The 22,631-nt window shown below is 37.4% G+C and overlaps 3 protein-coding genes and 1 pseudogene across 7 annotated transcripts in view; 1 reads left to right on the plus strand and 3 right to left on the minus strand.

The window, feature by feature from the left end:
• Positions 1-21,603, minus strand: part of LOC100524879 (olfactory receptor 11G2-like) — a 37,390-nt gene extending 15,787 nt beyond the window's left edge. The window contains exon 1 of the mRNA XM_013997676.3: positions 21,502-21,603. The gene's annotated coding sequence lies outside the window, so the exon portion shown is untranslated. The remainder of the gene's footprint in view (positions 1-21,501) is intronic.
• Positions 1-22,631, plus strand: part of LOC100155381 (olfactory receptor 4S2-like) — a 348,453-nt gene that overhangs the window by 126,100 nt on the left and 199,722 nt on the right. For 3 of the 5 annotated variants that reach the window (XM_084969328.1, XM_084969329.1, XM_084969327.1), the window contains exon 2: positions 249-355. The gene's annotated coding sequence lies outside the window, so the exon portion shown is untranslated. Of the gene's footprint in view, positions 1-248; positions 2,979-8,209; positions 13,735-22,631 lie in introns of those variants that run through there. The other 2 variants (XR_014810897.1, XR_014810898.1) reach the window with 2 other exon arrangements.
• On the minus strand, positions 7,870-21,600 carry LOC100525235 (olfactory receptor 11H6-like). The gene is made up of 3 exons (XM_003128791.6): positions 21,502-21,600; positions 10,686-10,897; positions 7,870-9,114 (listed from the first exon to the last, which is right to left on the minus strand). Exons 2-3 carry the CDS (start codon positions 10,704-10,706, stop codon positions 8,164-8,166), a joined length of 972 nt encoding a protein of 323 aa, XP_003128839.6. The 5' UTR covers positions 10,707-10,897; positions 21,502-21,600; the 3' UTR covers positions 7,870-8,163.
• LOC100525057 (olfactory receptor 11H7-like) lies at positions 16,609-17,573 on the minus strand (annotated as a pseudogene).

Here is a 22,631-nt window from a genome sequence, read left to right on the forward strand (position 1 = left end):
GTATATATGAAAACTGGGTCACTTTGCTGTACAGCAGGAATTAGCACAACATTGTAAATCAACTATAATTTAAAAAAAGATATTTAGCTGGGTAAGCCACCATCAATATTTTCAATTTAGTGATATAATACTATCACAGAAGAAATTGACACCACACTGTAAATCAGCTATGGTTAATAACAATAAAATAAAATTAAAAAAGCAAATGTTATAAAATGAATGAATAAATGCACTTTTTTAACTTCTAGAAAGAGATCACACCAACATAGCTACTTGTGGACAAAGCTGACTTAGACTCTGTGGCCATGGAACGAGGGACCCTTGGGACTACTGGAATCGCCTTTTTTCTTTTGAGGTACGGAACTAACTTGTTGATTCTATTTGGTAATGCACTCTACCGGCTTCAAGAGGAAAACATTCATATTAATTGTAGGAAATAACTGCAGCTTACTTCTGTTAATACATTTCCCAGTCATTTAGGGTAGAGTTCCTCCAGTTAAGAGAAAGGATTAGCAATAATCTAGTCTTGTTCAAACAGGTCTTTGATTATCTGGGTCGCGAATATGACTATGCAAAATCCATTAGTTCTTTTTCTAGTTATGTAAACTGTGGAACCTGATATTATTGATTTAATGTTAAGATACATGTAGCAGGAAACTTGAAAAGAAGAGAAAACTTTAAATTTCTTTGCTTCCTCTTCCAATCTTGGCAGAATGACTTTGGATGGTTATATGTTTGTGTATTGGCTTTATATTTTTCTGAGTTAAAAAAACGTTGTTAAATAGTCCTGCAATTCAGGCTTTGGTCTTAGTTATTATAGCCTTGGTAAATAGGAGATGCGTAAGGAACATGAAACGTGTCTATTTTCCATTATTTTTGAGAGTTGGCATAGACTCTTCACAATAGTCTGTCTGAAATATTCAAAAGCAGTAAGACCTCACAACACTGTAAATCAACTATACTCCAATAAAAATAAAATAAAAAGGGAGTTCCTGTTGTGGCTGAGTGGATTAAAAATCTGACTAGTCTCCATGAGGATGCAGGTTCGATCCCTGGCCTCACTTGTAGGTTAGGGATCCAGTGTTGCCATGAGCTGTGGTGTAGGTTGCAGATGTGGCTTGGATCCTGTGTTACTGTGGCTGTGGCATAGGCTGGCATCTGCAGCTTCAATTTGACCCACAGCCTGGGAACTTCCATATGTCTTAGGTTCAGCCCTAAAAAGCAAAAACAAACAAATAAAAACTCTCAAAAAACGCTCCCTGCAAAAATGGCAGAAGGTGTTAGGGAAGGGGGTAATTGATTACAGTGTATTTTTGTTTTGCTTTTGGAGAGGAAGAAAAATTGTGACAAGAGATTAATAAACTGATTAATGTTTTGAAACTTATTAAATATGTGCAGAACTGTCCATCTTTGAGCTACATCTAGTTATGGATTTTATATGATTTCAGTGACAAGGGGGACTCATGTGACCAATAAAATTTCCCAAGATCCTCGTAGTTTATATCTACAGTTACCTCAGGTCTTTCAGTTCTTCAGATGGGGGAGGATTTGGTTCTTATACCATAAACTTACCCTTTCTAGATGCCCTTTCCTCTCTGATTTTAAGGACATGTGGCTAGGGACTGAGATTAAGTTTCAGGTACCACATATTCATCTCTTGAAGGTGAACTTAAACCAGACATAAAATATCTAATATGTATTTGCATTACTTGATACCATTTTTATTGAGGATGAAAATATTCAGAAAGTGGTATTTTATTTTTTTAATTTTTTTTATTACTCAAATTAATTTATCACATCTATAGTTGTATAATGATCACCACAGTCAAATTTCACAGGATTTCCATCCCACAACCGAAGCACATCCCCCACCCCCCAAACTGTCTCCTCCAGAGACCCTAAGTTTTTCAATGTCTGTGAGTCAGCATCTGTTCTGCAAAGAAGTTCAGTCTGTCCTTTTTTCAGATTCCACATGTCATCAGAAAGAAAGCGGTATTTTATTTTTTTAAAAAAAGTCTTTTCCATTATGGTTTAATTACAGGATATTGAATATAGTTCCCTCTACTACACAGTAGGACCTTGTTGTTTATCTACTTTACATATAGTAGTTTGTATCTCCTAGTCCCAAATCCTAATTTATCCCTCCTCCCACCGCCTTTTCCCTGTGGTATCCATAAATTTGTTTTCTAAGTCTATGAGCCTGCTTCTGTTTTGTAAATAAGTTCATTTGTATCATGTTTTAGAGACCATATATAAGTGATATATTTGTCTTTCTCTTTCTGACTGACTTCTCTTAGTATGATAATCTCTAGGTTCATCAGTATTGCTGAAAAAGGCATCATTTCATTTTTCTTTTATGACTCAGTAGTATTTCATCATGTATATGTACAGAATATGGCATTTTCTGAAGCAATTCTCTGTTTTTCTGAAGCATTTTTCCTAATGCCCTTTTCTTTGAATGGGGATTTTAATTAATATTGGAGCCATAATGATACAATAACTTCTAATGAATAGAAGGAGTCAGTCAAAAGAAAATTGGCTATAACATGCTAAAGTCACTTATGAACTCTAAATTTCGTAAAGGTAAAAAAGTCATTTTTAGGTCAACAGTTTAATACCAACTAAGAGAAAAGTCATTCAGTTTTTCCATAGGTGAAAATAATTTATTACCTTTTGTGGTTAGGACAGTTTAAATCAAAGTGTTTTAGAGTTCCCTTCATGGCTCAGTGGTTAACAAATCCGACTAAGAACCATGAGGTTGTGGGTTCGATCCCTGGCCTTGCTCAGTGGGTTAAGGATCTGGCATAGCTGTAAGCTGTGGTGTAGGTTGCAGACACAGCTCAGATCTGGCGTTGCTGTGGCTGTAGCATAGGCCGGTGGCTACAGCTCTGATTAGACCCCTAACCTGGGAACCTCCATATGCCATGGGTGCGGCCCAAGAAAATACAAAAAATAAAAAATAAAATAAAATAAAAAAAAATAAATCAAAGGGTTTTGCAGGATCCTTTTAAAAAGGTATTTTTGTGTGGGTGATAAACTTTGTCTATCTTCTCAAAATATTTTCAGCACTTTAAATGGCTTAGTTAATGTTCAAGAACATACTCTTTCTGGTTTGGTTTATTTCAGTGTTACATCTTTTACCCCTCACGTCTAATTCATCAGCAGGATACTTCTGTTTCTCAAATATGGCTCGTATCATTCACTCCTCTGTCTTTACTGTCATCTCTTAAGTTCAAACTATCATCCTTTCTGTTTTGGACTTCTGCAGCAGCATTCTAACACAGCTCCTTGTTTCTAGTTTTGCCCTTTTGTCCTCCATTTTCCAAGCAGCAACGCAGTGCTTCTTAAAATGGAAAAATTGATCATGTTAGACTTTTAAGTAAAACCTTTCCCTCTCAGCAATTCTGTGCCAGGAAGTCTTACAAAGCTATTTTAGAAAACAGGAAGATATCCTAGAGAACAGGAATTATCATCACTATTTTATGCTCAATCTAATATATTTAACCAGACTGTATTGTTACTTACCTTTTATTATTGAGCTCCTCTGTACAGAAGAAATTATGATGTTACCGCCTTATGTCTAAGCTGAAGCTCTCAAAAAACCAACCAACCAATCAACCAAACATAAAAGGCTGGTAAATTCACCTTGCATCAACCACAGAGGGCACTATGAAGATGGGTACAATGAGGTCTGTGTTTATGTACCCACGCTCCTTGCACTGAGTTAATTAACAATAATCACCTTTTTTTTTCCCTTTGGATTACTTGTTAAATAAGTTAACCCTGGAAAAGTTGAGATAGACTATTTCTGAGCAAGCCAGGCCATGCTACCCAGAGTGCAAGGGAGACATTCCCTGATTTTTTAATTTCCTCTTAAAGCTCAGTACAGTAGAAGCCTTGGTACCTATTTGCTGGCCCTCTCTATATATCCAAGCCAGAGATGTCTCACGACAAGTCAGTTCCCTCCTTTAGTTAATTTGTGTAGTTTCAGTGAGGGCTCTGCCCCATCTGTAACATTGGATAATCTATTTCTGGAAAATATTTAAGAAGAAGGGTAATTTTCCAGACTAGGATGCGTGGTAGGCTACTGTATATAATAGAAAAAGCATTGGATTTAGAACTAAAGAGCTTTGTTTTACTAGTCATAGAAAATAAATACTCAGTTTCCTTAGCTATAAAATGGGTATTCTTTAAAGGGCTGTTATAAAGATTACTGACTGAAATAAATTCATGTGGACCATTCCCTGACCAGTAAGAACTTAAGAAATATTGGTTGCATGTGTATGGTTGTAGCAAAGAGAGTTTTGGTTAAAAGCTGGTAGATTATGTTTTTTTTTTTTTTTTTTCCTCTTCTAAACAATATAACCTTATTACCTGGAACAGCAGGGGTAATTCTACACTGAAGCTTCTCGAAAGTTTCTTTTTTATTTTCTTAGAGAGAAGAGATAGTCTTCTTGACAATAACTAGAGAGGAGAAAAAAAGTGGAAGTGATTATGATAAGGGTCCTTGCATGTTTTTGCTGAAGGTTGGAGGGGTTATAAGCTTAGCCTGCCAGGAAGTAAGCCCTGTTTTCCCTGATCCTTAAGGATTCATTTACTTCTGGTGTCAAGAGATGTCTCTATGTTCATTATTCACTTCTCTTGGGACTTTCCTTAAGTATAGTATGATGATGTCTGTATCCACTTATGTTGCTGTAATTGGCGTTATCTCATTGTTTTCTTATGGCTGACTAATATAATATAATAAGATCTCATATAATAATATCTACCTATCTCTATCTATCTATCTATCATCTTTTTTATCCATTCATCTGTCAGTGGACATTTAGGTTGCTTCCATGTCTTGACTATCACAGATTGTGCTTCTCTGAACTTCAGGGTGTGTACATTTTTTTGAATTAGAGTTTTCTCTGGATATATGCCCAGGAGTGGGATTGTTGTAACATATGGTAACTCTGTTTTTAGTTCTTTTTAAGGAACCTCCATATTGTTCTCTGTTGTGGCCATACCAGTTTACATCCCCACAGTGTAGAAAGATTCCCTTTTCTTCACACCCTCTCCAGCATTTATTATTTGTAGACTTTTTGATGATGGCTGTTCTGACTGGTGTGAGGTAAGGATTAGACTTAGATTAAGGTAGAGTATCAGAAAGTTGATATTTGTACCACAGAACTTAGATCTGGGAATAATTGCTAACACTGAGTTATACTTCTTTATAATACTTTTGATTTTATTAAGAAATGCCATAAGAATCAGCTGTATTGAACTATATATATGTCAGACATTTTGGGGAGCCACTGTTCAGTGTATCTCTTAGTCTGTCTCATATGAATCACCATGAAAGAGGTTGAGAGAACTAGGAACCAGTAATTTAGCTTTCCCCATGAACCAACTTGTTTTCCTTTTACAGTTAATGAAAATCATATAACAGATAATGTTTCCCCATTCCCCACTTCATTTTAAGGGAAGTTCATAACACATTTAGAGACTTGACTTAATGCCAGCAGAATATCCTATAATGTGTAAATCATCATTCTATTTGTCCTTTTAAAATTCACATTTCTAGGAGTTCTCACTGTGGCACAGTAGTTAAGGATCTGGCATTGTCTCTGAGGCAGTGCAGGTTTGGTTCCTGGCCTGGTGGGTTAAGGGTCTGGTGTTGCTGCCCCTGTGGCATAGGTCACAGCTGTGGCTTGGATTCGATCCCTGGCCTGGCAACTTTCATATGCTGTGGGTGTGGCCAAAAAAGGGACAAAACATTCACATTTCTCTTATTCTTTCTTTTGGTGCTCTTTAGTATATCAGATCCTTAATAGAATGAGATGTAATATAATATAATAAAGGCACATATAAACAAACATATAAGTAAATAAGTAGTTCCAAGACAGGAAGACCTGGTGAAGGTATTGATTTTATTAAGGAGAGATTTTTATTAAGCCTTCTTCCTACTATATAGTATTTAGCAGGCTTCCCTAGGAGTTCAGATAAAATACTTTTTATTGTGGCCTAGACGATCTGATGCTGCCTACCTCTTCAGCCTCATGTACCATTTTCCTTATGGCGAGACAAATCAACATCTCTTATTCTTTGAAAACCCCAAGGTTTTACTTGTACTCATTCATATGGGAGTTGATTGCCCTAGATCCTTGCATGGCGTATTATCTTACTTTGAAATATCACTTCCATAACAAGGCATTCTCTAACCATTTGGATCTAAACTATACTCTGTCCTACCCCAACAATGAACTATATTCATACTCTTATTATTTTTGTTTTACTGAGATGTAATTGACATACAAGATTAGTTTCAAGTGTAGAACATGATTCAATATATGTAAATATCATGGCATACTTACTTCAGTAAGTCTAATTATAATAAGCATCCACCACTGCATATAGTTACTTATTTTCTTTTTTTTACCCTTTATTCTTTTTATAGCTACTAGAATTGTAGATTTATGTGTTGAAGTTCTTATTGTCTGTCTCCCTCACTAGAATGTAAGTTTCACAAAAGCAAGGACTTGATGTTCTATATTGATATAAACCCAATGAACTTCAAAGAGGTAAATAAATGTTTATTTTAATGAATGAATGAAATGCACCAACCCTGGATGCCAACTGGCCAACTTATTTATGATCAAATAGTTGAGCCAAATAACCTGGACCTGCCATAAAATTCCTTTGCATCAGTTTTCATCTCAGTATCTTAGAATCAGTGGCTTTTGCTCTCTGTCTGCTTTTGGGCTGTGTGCTCCATCCAAACCTTCTTTCACTTGAAACTAACCCAAAAATATATTGCCACTATATGTTAATTTTCTTTTAAAATGTAAATCTGTTTACAAGTATCCTCATTATCTTGCACAGATAGGAAAAGGTAAGAAGAATGTAATCTATTTCTTATTTTATAAATGGAGGATTAGAAACTAGAAGCAGAAGAAACTTCTACTGCTACTGTCATGGATATTTGAGTCACCTATACTACTCACTATAACTCCTTTCACTTTTCCCAGCTAATATAAGATTTTTTATTTCTCTGTCTATAGCACATTTTTATTTTAAAATAGTGGCTCTGTAAGATCAGTCTGTGGACTGGTGCTGCTCTAGGTGCACCAGAATCATCTGGGTAGCATTAAAATGGGAATTTATGGGGTCAACTTCAAGGATTCTGAATTAGACGATTTGGAGAAAGACTTAGGAATCTGTTCTTTTAAAGAGATTCCCCAAGAGGATGGATTGGGGGTTTGAGAATGGCAAAGGCACTTCTGTATGTGGAATGGGTGATCAATGGGGATCTGCTGTATAGCACAGGGAAATTCCTCAGTGTTCTGTGACAACCTATATGGGAATGGATATGTGTATATGTGTGGCTGTAGAGCAGAAATTAACACAACATTGTAAATCAACTATACTTCAACAAAATTAAATTAAAAAAAATAAAGAGCATGCCAAATAATCATGAAGTAGTGCTTTGTGGCATTATTAGTCTTTTGGATGTTGGTTAAATAAAAATGTGGCTCAATTATGACTTCATTGGCACTAATTGCTTTTAATTTGAGCTACAAAGGTGTGAATGTCCTTTTCTTCTACTGGGAGTAGAACAGAGATCATTAGGCCAGAGAAGCCAAGTGTAAGAGTGGATGCACAAAATAGAGGAAAGTGATCACAGATAAAAGGCAAGTAGTTATTGGAGGTCAGAATAGGAGAAGAGTTTAAAGTTCAGATCCAGGTCATTTAATTCAAATGACTGTCTGTCAAGTCCTATTTTGAAGGTATGGTCTGGTTTATTTGGTTGTGCTATTGTCTGTACTTGACTAGCAGAAGTGGATGGATTTAAGATTGTTTCTAGGTGACCGTAAGTAAAGTCCCTCCTTTTTTTTTTTTTTTTTTTTTGGCTGCACTTGTGGCATATGGAAGTTCCCAGGCTAGGGAACTGCAGCTTCTGGCCTATGTCACAGCCACAGCGATGCAGGGTCTGAGCAGCTTGCAGCAATGCCAGATCCTTAACCCACTGAGCAAGGCCAGGATTGGAACCTGCATCCTCATGGATACTAATTGAGTTTGCAACCTGCTGAGTCACAGTGGGACTCCACAATATCCTCCTTCTCAAGTGAGAATAGAAATAAGGAAAAATAAGTGTTATGATCTTAGTCTACTCATGAGCTCTCATTTGCTTTGGCTAATTTTTGTGCACATCTGGATTTTTCTCAAGGCAGCCTTCATGTCCTTGTTCCGGAGACTGTAGATCAGAGGGTTTACAAGTGGCGTCACTGATGAGTACAACAAGGTGACAATCTTCTGTATCCCAGCTGGATTTCCAGAGGTTGGGCTGATGTACATCACCATGATAGTTCCATAGAACAGAGACACTACAGCCAGGTGGGAACCACAGGTGGAGAAGGCCTTACGTCTGCCAGCTGCTGAAGGGACACGCAACACTGCTCTGAGAACCAGGGTGTAAGACCCAAGGATGAAGAAGAAAGTGATGAAGATAATAAGAGAGCTCAATATGGAACAGGAGAGCTCAATTCCAGGGGCAGGGATGCAAGAGAGGGCCAGTAAAGGACCAGGGTCACAGACAAAGTGGTCAATGGTATTGGGGCCACAAAAGGGAAGTTGTGTGATAAGATATATAGGGACTGGATAGCAGAGGAAGGCTGTTACCCAGCAGAGGACCACCAAGTTCATGCAGAGATGGCTGCTCATGATGGTAGGATAGTGGAGAGGTCGGCAGATGGCCAGGTACCGATCAAAAGCCAGGAGGGGCAGTAAGAAGGTCTCAGTGATGCCCATGGAAAAGAAGAAGTAAAACTGGAGGAAGCAGGCAGTGAAAGAGATGGTTTTGGTCTCAGAGAGAAAGTTCCTTAACATATTGGGAACGGTGGTGTTGACGTAACAGATCTCTAGGAATGAGAAGTTGGCCAACAGCGTGTACATGGGGGTGTGGAGTCTGTGATCCAGCTTCACTGCACAGACAATGGCCCCGTTCCCCATCAGTGTCAGGATGTAGGACACAAAGAACAGCACAAAGAGGAGGACCTGAACCTCTCTAGAGCAGGGAAAACTCAGGAGTATGAATTCAGTCACTTTGTTGACTCCTGACGCATTCATGGCTTCCTAAGGGGTGGAGAGGAAGAAATGACAGTGACAAATTTGACTTTATTCTCTAATGTTTAGAAATATTTCCTTTAAGAGATCCATCAGTGCCTCAGACTCTATTACTCTATTAAATAGATAATGTAACTATACTGCTCAAGACTGTAAAACTTTGAGAGTGCTTGATATGTTCAGACTTTGAATTTTATACTTTCTTATTCTTCTTTAAATATTTTCTCAGATCCAGCAAAAAATAGAATCTTATGCAATAAACAGCTTGGAGAAGGTTATTGACAGAACTTACAAATTATTTATAAATAGGTATGAACATTTTTATTTGGAGCTATAGGATAGGATATATAGAGCCTTAATATTGGACACAGAATTTCAGTTCTCTGGATCTTTGTAATTAGAGACACAAATGCTAAGCATCATAAGAGGAGGAAAAAGGTAAAAACACAGTGAAGTCTTGTGCATTTCACTTTTATTCTGAATTAGTGCTGGAATTATAAGTGTCAGCCTTTTAAGGTGTTCTGATAACCCAGACAAGAAATGTCAAATGTGCCATCCTTTCTTCAGTGTTCATCATGGTTTGTTAACTCAAGAAAACTTTGAAAGTCTAGATATCTACATAATGGTCCTTTTACCATTAGTTTAATACTTCTGTACAACCTTGATCTCGGTTGAAACTAGAAAAACGTAGAGAAAGTGAGCAATGGATCTGATATATTACAGACGTTTGAGATCTTTGCCTGATGTGTGAAGATTTCTAGAAAGGCTGCTATTCTAGTTTATGGATAGATGCGGAGATCATAAATATTGGGTACTCATAAGCAGAGACCTCTGGGAACAGAGGACAGTGGTGGGAGCCATAACTGTCCCTCTGGACAAGGATTCCTCTTATTTCTCCTCTTTTGTCACATTCCCCATCCTCTTAAAGATGTGGGAGGTTAAAGTTGTTTTGGTAAGTGTATTAAGAATCTTTGTGAAATCTTCCTTCTCTGAGTAAGACTTAGTTCTGAACTTTATGTGACTTCTAATGCTAGAGAAACAAAAACAAATCCATTGAAATCACTTAAGATTCTGTTGTCAGTCATTTGGTCTTAATGTATTGTTTTTGAATCTCCTCTGTTAGTGAGGGACAGTTATCATTTGTGCCAAAATGCCCAAAGTGATAGGCCTGAGTGATACTTATTCAGGAAAATATAAGTGCAGAATACAGACCCAGAAGTATTAAAAAACAGTATTCTAGCAAAGAATATTTACTAATGTAGTAGTTATAAAATGTATTACTTTCCAGATAACATAATATCGTAGCTTTAAGGATAATCTTGATGATTGCAAATAGTGACACAAAGGATGAGAGAAATTCAGAATTTTTCATATCATACTTCACTGCAAGTCTCCTCTTTAATCTGTGAAGAGATCATATATGGCACAGCAAATCTGTGAGTGATTCCTTGTAGCAGGAGTTGATAGTTACCCAGAAGCCAAAGTAACCAAGAGGAAAGAGTGAAAATAGCAAGGAATATCTGGTGCTATTGTGCATGAGGATTCCAATGGTTTTGTAAACCACGTGGGAGTGAACTCACCAATCTGGAGTGCTCCGTCATTGCACTGCTCTCCCTCCTTGCAGAGGCAGCAGGTGATCATCGGCTCTTGGTGGAGCCAAACACAGGTTAAAAAAAACCTGTTTCTTTTTTTTCTACCCTGCTTCTCTTAGCTGCTTTGTTGTTCATTTCCAGATGTCACTTTGCTAACATGTTTGTTCCTCCAAAGACCTGGTTCTCACTGGGTGCAACCCCTGGTTAATAAGGACAGAATTTATATACATTAAGGCTCTTACCTCATTCTCATCTGTTTCACTTCCCTGATTCCCAGCCCTCTTAGTTTTTTTTTTTAATTTTAAAACTTATTTTTATTTATTTATTATTTCCTACTATACAGCATGGTGACCCAGTTATACATACAAGTATGCATTTTTTTTCTCACATTACCATGCTCCATCATAAGTGGCTAGACATAGTTCCCAGTGCTATATGGCAGGATCTCATTGCTAATCCATTCCAAAGGCAATACTCTGCATACACAATGGAATACTACTCAGCCATAAAAAAGAACAAAATAATGCCATTTGCAGCAACATGGATGGAACTAGAGACTCTCATACTGAGTGAAGTAAGTCAGAAAAAGAGAGGCAAATACCTCTTAGTTTTAAAGATGGATCTCCCTACAGTAATTCATGCAACTTGAGATACCATTATTTTTATAGTCACACAAAAGAAGGTGGAGGTACAAAACACAATTAAGAGCTATCCTATACTTGTACCTCTTCTGAACTCATCTCCTTGTAGAAATCATGGGTCTGACTTGTAATCTTCTGTTTTTGCTGCAGCAAAAGGCAGGCAAGATTGGGAGCATAGCATGCTTGGCAACTGTCAGCCCAGAGAAGGGGGTAACCTTAGTGGACAAAAATATTGTTTTAGAGAGAAATCATCACATTTGCTGCACAGCAGAGATTTATCTATGTTGCTCTGAAACCTCCTGAGGGACAGTCTCCTATCAATTCCAAAAGTGAGAATCTATGAGAGGAGAGTCTTAATTGTCTCCCAAATGTTCCCTTCCCTCAGGAGCCCACTAATTGGCTCTTGGGACCCACTTTCTCCAGTAGTGAATGATCATCTCATGTTTATTTTGTTCTATAGATAGGTTACTCTCATCATTGTGCAAACAATACACTAGTACCAGCTCAGTTAGAAGTTTTGGTTTATCTTCTTATTCCTTTACATTCACTTTTATTCATTTTTTGAGCCTGTCTGCAAGTTTTGAACTCTTATCTGTCAATATCAGAGTAATGTCATGAGAGTTCTCATTCTTTTTCTGATTGACTCACTCTGGCTTGAAAATGATTATTCCCTTTAGTTTTTTGGTAAAAAACTTTCTCTCTTGATCAGCTCTGTGCTTCTAGCATGGTACTGATAAATAAATATCATTTCATGGTAAGCAGTTCCCAGGAGACTATGGTGCAAGTGGTGGAACGCCAAGCATCTAGAAATTCCTCCTAGCCCTTTAGAGTATTTCAAACTGTTTAGTAGATATCCCTAAAAGCTGACATGATTGTTGAAATTTTCTTGCTTCTTTTAAGTGAGAAATTGCTGAGAGGGTTGTTGACTCAAACTTCTGAACCCCTTTGTGTTTATTACTTGCATGTGCATGCATATGCACATGGGTGTGTATGCATTTGGATCAGATATTTAACTATTTTTTTCTGATATTGGTTTGAACAATCTTAAATGATACTAGCTCTTGTTAACAATTTACTAATGACTACATATTATTCAATGACAAAAAGAGGTTTTTTTGGGTAGGTTATAAATTGAACTTACTCATTTTCTCAGCATCATTTCTGCAAGGCAGAGTGTTTTCATCTTTTAAATAGAAACATCACTTCTTCCACCATAAATTGATATCCTAGGATGCACAGTCATCAAGTTTTCAGAATGATTTATTAATGAAACTGTTTGGTGTGTGAGGGCACAAAGAATTTTCTTGATACTAATTTCTGCCAAAATTATGATTAGGAGCAAATAATTTATTTAACTTTCATAGGATGAAATGTGCTTTTTCTGACAGTTGAGCTGAAGTATTAAATTGCAGAACTTAATAGGAACAAGTTGAGGAACACTTTTGAGATTTAATATAGCTCTATCCACATCTACATCTATAGCTGTCTCTCCAAATATGTAGTAAAGTTCTCCCTCCCATTCAGTCATGATCTGACCACTAAGCTAACCAAGCAGAGACTTCAGTAGCTACACATACCAGGTGATAGAGGCTTCTTAGAATTAGTAAAAATAATGCCATTAAATAAATAAACAGCATCAGCATCAGCAACAAAAACAATAATCACAACAAAACCTGGAGAAGTAGGAGAAATTCGATGTTCATATTTTCCACATTATATTATTTAAAACATCCAGTTTTAAATGAAAAAAGAGAGAGACATGTGAAGAAATTATATGTCCCGTATATACAGGAAAAAACATCAGCTAATAGAAACTGACCTCGGGGGAGTCCAGATATGAGACTTATTAGGCAAAGAATTTAAATAAGCTTTTAGAAACAAGTTCAAAGAATTAAAACATTGTGTCTAAAGAATTAAAGAAAATTATGAGAACGATGTCTTGCCAAATAGAAAACATCTAGAAAGAGATATAACTCACCAAAAAATAATCAGGTAGAAATTCTTGTATTAAAAAAACAGTAACTGAAATAGAAAAATTCAATAGAGGGATTCAATAGCATATTTAAATTACTAGAAGAAAGACTCCTCAAACTTTAAAATGGATTAATTGAGATTATTCAGTCTGAGGAATAGAAGCCAAAGGAATGAAGAAAAATGAACAGAGTTTAAGAAAAATATAGGATGCCATAAAGCATACCAACATATAATGGGAATCCAAGAAGGAGAAAAGATACAAGAAGGTGGAGAAAGAATATTTGAAGAAGTATTGCGTGAATACACCCTAATCTGATAAAAGACATTGATTAACTTATCCTAGAAGTTTAATAAATTCCAGTAGGATAAATCCAAACCTAGACACATCAGGGTCAAACTCTTGAATGAAAAAGACAGAAAAATATTGAAAATAGCAAGAGAAAAGCATCTTGTAGCATGCGAGTGGTCTTAAATAACATTAGCAGCTGACCTCTCATCAGAAACCACTGAAGTCACAAGGGAGTGGGTTGGCACACTCAAATAGTTGAAGAAATAATCCTAAAATTCACATGGATTCACACAAGACCTGAATAGCCAAAGCAATCCTGAGAAAGAAAAATGGAGCTGGAACAATCATGTTCCCAGACTTTAGACTATACTACACAGCTAGAGTATTCAAAACAGCATGATATTGGCATAAAACAGACACCTAGAACAGAATAGAAAGCCTAGAAATAAATGCACACAGCTGTGATCTCTTAATCTATGATGAAGGAGACAAGAATATATAGTGGATAAAAGATAGGCTTTTTAATAGGTGGTGCTAGAAAAACCAGACAACCATAAAATAATGAAATTATAACATTTCTCACACAGTATATAAAACTAAACTAAAAATGGCCTAAAGATATAAATGTAGGAATGGAAACCATAATACTCCTAGAGGAGAACATAGGCAGAACATTCTGACGTAACTTGTAGCAGTATTTCCCTGGATTGGTCTCTTAAGGCAAAAGAAATAAAAGCAAAAATAAACAAGTGGGACTTAATTGAACTTAAAAGCTTTTGTGCAGCAAAGGAAACCATTGACAAATGAAAAGACAGCCTACAGAATGGGAGAAATTATTTGTAAATGATATAACTGACAACGTGTTAATACCTAAAATAAATTAACAGTCATACAGCTCAATTAACTGGTAACATGTGCCTACCAATAGGGAGAGGGGAGGGGGAAGTATAAATTAGGATTTGTATGTGTGCAATTAACAGATACAAAGTATATAAAATAGATCATCATTAATAAGTCAACAAATAATAAATGCTGGAGAGGGTGTGGAGAAAAGGGGTGGGATGTTGGTGGGAATGTAAATTGGTACAACCACTATGGAAAACAGCATGGAGATAGCTGAGAAAACTAAATATAGAACTACCCTATGATCCAGCAATCCCATTCCTGGGCATATATCTGGATAAAACATTCATTCAAGAAGATACACACCCCTATGTTCATTGCAGCACTATTCACAATAGCCAAGACATGGAAACAATCTACATCTCCATTGACAGATGAATGCATTAAGTTGTACATACAGACAATGAAATACTACTCAACCATAAAAAAGTACAAAATAATGCCATTTGCAGCAATATAGATGGAACTAGAGATTCTTATACTAAGTGAAGTAAGTCAGAAAGAGAAAGATATATAACTGGAATCTAACATCCAGCACAAATGAACATCTCCACAGAAAAGAAAATCATGGACTTGGAAAATAGACTTGTGGCTGCCTGATGGGAGAGGGAGGGAATGGGAGGGATTGGGAGCTTGGGGTTATCAGACACAATTTAGAATAGATTTACAAGGAGATCCTGCTGAGTAGTATTGAGAACTATGTCTAGATACTCGTATTGCAACAGAACAAAAGGTGGGGGAAAAATGTATACATCTAAGGATAACTTGATCCCTTTGCTATACAGTGGGAAAAAAATAAAAAAAAGAAAGAGAAAGACAAATACCATATGATATCACTTATATGTTGAATCTAAAATATGGCACAGATGATCCTATCTACAAAACAGTAACAGACTCAGGGACATAGAGAACAGACTTGTGTTTGCCACAGGGAGGGAGGAGGAAGTGGGATGGATGAGGAGATGGGGTTGGTGGATGCAAACTGTAACATATGGAATGGATGGGCAGTAGGGTCCTACTGTATAGCACAGGGAACTGAGTGTGATTGGGTCACTTTGCTGTACAACAGAAGTTGAAGAAACCCTGTAACTCAACTATATGTTAATGAAAAAAATGTGTGAGCTAAAAAAATAGATGAGCAATAAGTATATATTATATAGCACAGGGAATTATACCTATTATTTTTTAATAACCTATAAAGGAATATAATCTGCAAAAACACTGAATCACTATGCTTACACCTGAAAATAACACAATATTGTTAATCAACTATACTTCAGAATTTATAGGGACAGAAGGTAGATTGATGGTTGTCATGGGAAAAATGGGGAGGGGAGTAGGGAGTGACTGCCAGTGGATATGAAATATATTTTTGGGGTGATGAAATATTCTAAAATGTGTCAGTGATGATGGTTGCACACCTGTTTTAATAAACTAAATTACACTGAATTGTCCACTTTAAAAAGGATGAATTTTATGGTACATGAATATATTTTAATCAAGCTGCTATAAAACAAGAAAAAAGGTTAAAAAGTTTTTATTTCTATAACTAGACTGTGGTTTCTCTTAAACCAGGAAATATTGCTAATCTGGGTCATTCCAAAGGCCAGTATTATAATGCCAGATTAGTTTTTCATAGTCTTTCTTTTTTCTGTGCATAATCTCCCCAAAATAAGAATGTGAAATCATTCAAAAGAGACTGGCTTATCCTGCACATCAACTTTTTTGTCAAAGCAATAATTGTTATACTTATGTGTTATTACTATTGAATATTCAATTTGATTGATTTGCACCATTGTGGCTTTTGGAAAGAAAAGGAATGTGTGTATGGTGTCATTCTGTGTTACCACAAAGTTTAAAAATCCCTAAATTTGAATGCAGTGGTTCTCAACCCACTCTATGTATTATGGTATCTGGGGAGCTTTGCAAAATACCTGTGCCTAGGCCCCAGTACCCCCAATTTTGAGTCAATTAGTTGAGAACCACTGCTTAGTTGGAGGTAGATGTCAGTAGAATGTGCTACCTATGGTTGTGATTACTGTGAGCCTTTCAGAGAATGTTGCAGATCAATGATTTTCCAACTTTAATGTACATAATACCAATTTTAGGAAGCTCCTAGAACTTTGTTCAAGGCATCATTTCTTTATTCCGGAGGCTGTAGATCATGGGGTTGAAAAAAGGGGTCAAAACTGAGTAGAACAAAGTTGTGAACTTCTGCATGCCCTCTGCTTGTCCTGACCCTGGGCTCACATATGTCATCATGACAGAACCGTAGAAAAGAAACACAATGGCCAGATGTGAGGAGCAGGTAGAGAAGGCCTTCTTCCAGCCAGCAACTGAGGGCACCTGTATTACGGCCTTCAGCACCAGGGTGTAGGATCCAGTAATGTAGAAAAAGGTGGCAGAAATGAGGAGGGAGCTCATGGTGCCACATATGAGAACAGTCCCTGGGATTGGGACACCTGCTGAAGCCAGGGCCAGCAGAGGTCCCAGGTCACACAGAAAGTCATCAATCACATTTGGCCACAAAATGGTAGCTGAGTAACCAGTATCCCTGGGATCAGAAACCAGAGGAAACCGTACACCCAGCAGCAAAAGGCAACCAGGCTGCTGCAGAACTTAGTAGTCATGATGGTAGGGTAGTGCAGGGGGCGGCAGATTGCCAGGAACCGGTCATAGGCCATGTTGGGAGAACTAAGCATTCTGTTGTGCCCAGTGAGAAGAAGAAGTACAACTGGAGGAGGCATTGAGCAAAGGAGATGGTTTTGGTCTGGGAGAAGAAGTTGGCCAGCATGTTGGGTACATCAGAGTTGACGCAGCAGATCTCCAGGAAGGAGAAGTTGGCCAGCAGAATGTACATCGGGGTATGGAGCTGGTGGTCCCAATGCACTGCACACACGATGGCCATGTTTCCAAGGAGGGTCAGGATGTAAGTTATAAAGAATATGGAAAAGAGGAAGAGCTGTATTTCCCAGCGGCAAGGGAAGCCCAAGAGGATGAACTCACTCACAGTGTGGGAAGAATTTCTGGCCTTAGAGGTCATCATTAGCATCTATCCTGTGAGGATTACAGCAGAAATTACGTATACAAAGGGAATCATGCCTCCTGATTCCTCCCCAGAAGATGAGCACATTTTTCTGAGCATAGAGGAGGGGGCCTAGACCAGTGGTTTCTATTTTTGATTGGGCACCCCAACAATACAGGTGTTGAGTATAGTCTATAAATGACTCTTCACTTTAAAAGTATATACAAACCACTGTCAAGGAACATAATAAATATTGGTAAAGATTCTTAAAAAGTTTTCTTAGAATAAAATAAAAACAAAATTCAGATATTTCCTTTCTGCATGTCTCATTGGGTTGCCTGGTGCACCAAGCTTTGGAGAACATTGGTCTAGACAGTACAGATGGGTGTCTGGCTAAACCTAAATTAATTTAGTTATAAAAAGCTGCAGATGACAGATTTACTGAACCAAACATTAATCTCAGCTAAGTGGCATAAAGGAGAGAACCTGAGGCTTAAAATCCAGGTATGAAAATAACAGGATGACTTTAAGCAAGTTACAATTTAACTTCACTAAGTGACCACTTATAGATCATTATTAGAATCGATTTTCTATCTGTAGGATGATGTAATACATTAGCTCCAGATTTTGATAATATCAGAATCATAGGACTCATCTCTGAAAGGTGTAGATTTCTGGGCCCCAGTTCAGGTCTGGGATCCACTGACGTGGCAGAGCGAGGCCTTTGGCGGCATTATGGGTCTTGGCTCTGCCACTTCCTGAGGAGTATTTCCTCAAGGAAGGACTTAACCTCTGAGACTAAGAATGGCATCAAATAATATATTCAAAAAGCAGTTTATATATTATAAAATGCAACCAAAATATAAACTATTATAAACTATTAAGGAATATGCTAGATGTTATTACACTCCTTTGTTAATCTTATAAATTAAACTGATTTCAAAATGCAAAATAATATTTTTACCAGTGGAATTTTACCCATGTGACAGGCTAAGTACCTGTGTGTATGTGTGTATATACATGTGTGTATGTGTGTGTATACATGTGTGTGTACGTATAGAGAGTCCTCCCAGACCACATCAGATTCAACTCCCTAAAAAGTTTTAAGACCATTTTTTTTTTTTTTCGCCCATGAGACACACCAGAGCTCTCATTTTCTTTATAGACTGTCTTCCCTGGTAGGGATGTCATTATAATCTTAAATAATAGGATCATTTTCCTGATGGCTACACTGTGGTTTATACTAATATTAAGGCCGAGTAGCTTTGAATCTGCAGAACTTCCTGAGTAATCTGTTCCTACACTGCTCCCCCCGCCCCCTTCACCAGGTTCTCCTATGGGATTTCCTGGGAAATGAGGATCAGGTCAGTACTTAAATGACCACAAGAGAGGAACACTAATGAATACTGTTTCAAAACAGGCAGCCTTATGGAAATCAGGTTTTTTTTTTTTTTTTTTTTTTTTGCATTTTCTTTTTTTTTTTTTTTTTTTTTAAATTTTATTTTCCCACTGTACAGCAAGGGGGTCAGGTTATCCTTACATGTATACATTACAATTACAGTTTTTTCCCCACCATTTCTTCTGTTGCAACATGAGTATCTAGACATAGTTCTCTGGCCATGCCTGCAGTATGTGGAAGTTTCCAGGCCAGGGATGGAACCTGTGCCACTGCAGTGACAATGCTAGATCCTTAATCCACTAGGCTACCGAGAAATCCTGGAAATCAGGTTTTTGATACAATCTTTTTTTCTCTCTTGTATTCTTTGATTTTGTGATGTATTCAGCACTGGAGAAAGCCTGGCTATTCTTTTGAGAAGTTTATCTAAATTTTAGGTCTTGGCCTAGGCCAAAGCTTAACCCATTAGAAGTTTGGAATAAGGGTCTATCTGTCATCTCTGTTCCACCTTTTCTCTCCTCTTTTCCTATTTTAGAAGCTCAGAGCTCAAATGCTCTGTTCACCTTTTCTTAATAACACCAGTTTACTGGAAAAAACCCCCAGTTAACTCATGCATGAACTTAACCTCTAACATCTGTGAATATTTTAGCAGTTTTCATTTTCCATGTTCTGTACACAAGGCAGAAGACAAGATGGCACAAACAGCAGATTTATTGGAGCATCATTTGCTGGGGGAAACTTGTAGACTCAGGATCAGTCACAGGTGGGCTGGTCCCTTTTGTTCACTATAACCATAATGACACACATAAATCTATGATACTACATTCCAGGAGGGCACCCAAACCTTTGAGATTGGAGGGATTTTTAATTGCATGATTAGGGAAGTGCTAATCCCTCTTCAGATGTGATTAGGGCTGGAATATAATATCAAAATGAAGAAAATTTGGCTTAGTACTACTTCCAGGCTCAGAGTTTGTGGCTGGGGGAGAGGGAACATAGACTTTTCTCCTGGTGTGACTGGACACTGGAGCTTAAGCTTTGCATTGGCAGCAGTAAGATATGACAAGTTAGTAGTGAGATTCCTTACTTTAGCCACTTGGCAGAGAAAGGATTGCCTAAGGTCTTGTGCTGCTTCATTTCCATGGAGCTTCATAGGAGGTAACTGCCTCTTTGCAAGGGCACCTTGAAAGGGATTAGTTTTGAACAAGATAACCCTTATGTAGAACATGTATTTTTTTTTGTACTTTCTTTTGTACTTACTCTATAGGGAAGTCTTAACAAGAGTTGTTGCTTCCATTTCACAAATGAGGCGATAAATACTCAAAGAGGTTAAGTGCCTGAGGTCCCAAACCAGTAAATGGCAAGGTCAAAGCAAGAGTCTAGGCTTTTCAGCTCCTGTTTTACTGCCCATCCCAGCTATTTTGGAGGATCTCCAGCATAAATGTATCTGAGATGTCACCATCTCAGGGGAAAAAGTGCATCAAATTAATAAAATGAATAACTGTTGGTGCTAATAGACAACACCACACCATCTGAGGGAAAGTAGGTACAATCTCTGTAGCACCCCTCAAAATGTACCACTTAGGGGGAATAATGTTTCTTTTATTTTTCATTTTTACATGGTTATTTTTTTGTAATAAGAATGGTTAAAAAGCATACAAATATCATACGTCATACTTCAAGAGCTGAACTTAAAATATTCTCAAATGTAGTCATAATGTGACATCAATTGAGTATGGCAAATGAGATCTGATGCAGGTGTTATTTCTGGCAGTAGTTAAAAAAGAAGTGATTCACTTTCAAATGAACTGAAGTGAGAAGGGCAGAACAGACAGTTATTTGCAGTTATTTTACCTGACTGTTGTGATGTGCAATATTCAGCTCCTGTAGTTATCCATAACCTGAGGCAGATTAGTACTCTTTCATTTATACAAAATCAAGATAGTTAGTTGACTTAAAGAAGTAAAATGAAAATCAATTTTAAAAAGGGAGAAGAGGGAGTTCCCTGTTGGAAGCGATTAGGGATTTGGCATTGTCACTGCTGTGTGTGGCCTGGGTTTGATCCTGGCCTGGGAACTTCTGCCTGCTGCAGCCATGGCCAAAAAAAAAAAAAAAAAAAAAAAAAGAAAAGAGAGAGAGGAGACTAAGAAGATGATGATAGACACTGAGGAGATATGTAAGGGGGATTCAGGCAATCATTTCTTTGCATTTTTGGGTGTTTTATTTGTTAGAGCCTTTGATTCATTATTTTATTATTATTATTATTATTATTTTACCAATTAGATGTTACCCATTTCTACCACTGTCTGCTTGAATCTTTGTTTTCCAGTTGTTTTTGTAGCATGAAGGCCAATTGATTCAATATGCTGTATCTTAGGGAATCACTTAAGGGAATAGTTGAAATCTGTTTCTATTCACATGTTTCCTCCTATATCATAGAGGAATAAAGCAACTGTCAAGTCTGGCCTTCTGTTTCTTGGAGTAACTTATCACTCATATTCACTGGCCTCAGAGATAGCATGAATTAAAATGGGATCTAAAAAAAAAATCACATTTTCTTATTTATCTGAACTCACTGAATCTTTGAGCTGGAAGAATCTATAGGGGTTGTGTAACCTCTTCTTCCACCAGCAGTAAGAGCTCTCTCTTCTAGTTGCTTGTTGGTTATCCAGCTTCTGCTGAAATAATCCACAACAAAAGGGTTATTGAAAGGCAGAAGAGCTTTCATTTTTAGAAGGTGTAATAAACTTCCTTGTTACATTCCCAAGTCACTTTCCCATCTTCATTTGTCTGCTTGGTCCTACTTCTGCCCCAGGGAAGGGGAGTTAACACTTACTATGTGCCCATCATATGGGCACACTCTATCAGAATTTTGAACAAGTATTATCTGTTTTATTCTTCCTACAATTACAGAAGTAACATTTGAGCCACGGGAAAGCATTAAGGGCAGTGCTGAGCAGATTTGTGTTGTTTCAACTACATTATGATGAAACTCAGAGTAAGACTACACAGCAGCATTTAAAAATATTTTGGGGGAGTTCCCGTTGTGGCTCAGTGGTTAATGAATCCGACTAGGAACCATGAGGTTGTGGGTTCGATCCCTGGCCTTGCTCAGTGGCTTAAGGATCTGGCGTTGCTGTGGCTGTGGTGTAGGCTGGTGGCTACAGCTCTGATTAGACCTCTAGCCTGGGAACTTCCATATGCCATGGGAGCAGCTCTAGAAAAGACCAAAAAAAAAAAAAATTTTAGGAAGATATTCATATCTTCTCTATTTGAACTAAGCACCTTTTGTTTCTTCAACTGAATATGACACGATTTCCAGCGTGCTCACCCTCCTAGCTGCCTTCTTTTGATTCCTCATACCTTTCTGAAGATGTGATCTTACTAAAACTGAATGCAATCTCCCTCATACTGTGTGGCTGACACAGAGCACTGTGATACTATAATCTATTTTGCTCCAGAAACTCATGGAGGGTTAAATTCTTTAGTTTTTTTGGGCAGTAACTTTTTACTTCTGACTTTTATTGGTTTTTATTTTACCAGAGCCCTTAGAGTTTTGTCCACAAGAACTTCTTTAAAACCAGTCTGGCCCCATTTTATGCTTGAGTCATTGAGTGTTTGAAGTGAGGAAGGTTAGTTGCTGAGTTTCACCAAGTGTTTCAGCTGATTGAGATCTTTAAAATATTAGCTTTAAAAATTAAAATAT

This window comes from Sus scrofa, chromosome 7, assembly GCF_054392235.1.
Source record: "Sus scrofa isolate SSC_HxYL_T2T_F1_AM1 chromosome 7, Sscrofa_HxYL_maternal_Yorkshire_Landrace_v2.0, whole genome shotgun sequence".
Lineage (NCBI taxonomy): Eukaryota > Metazoa > Chordata > Mammalia > Artiodactyla > Suidae > Sus > Sus scrofa.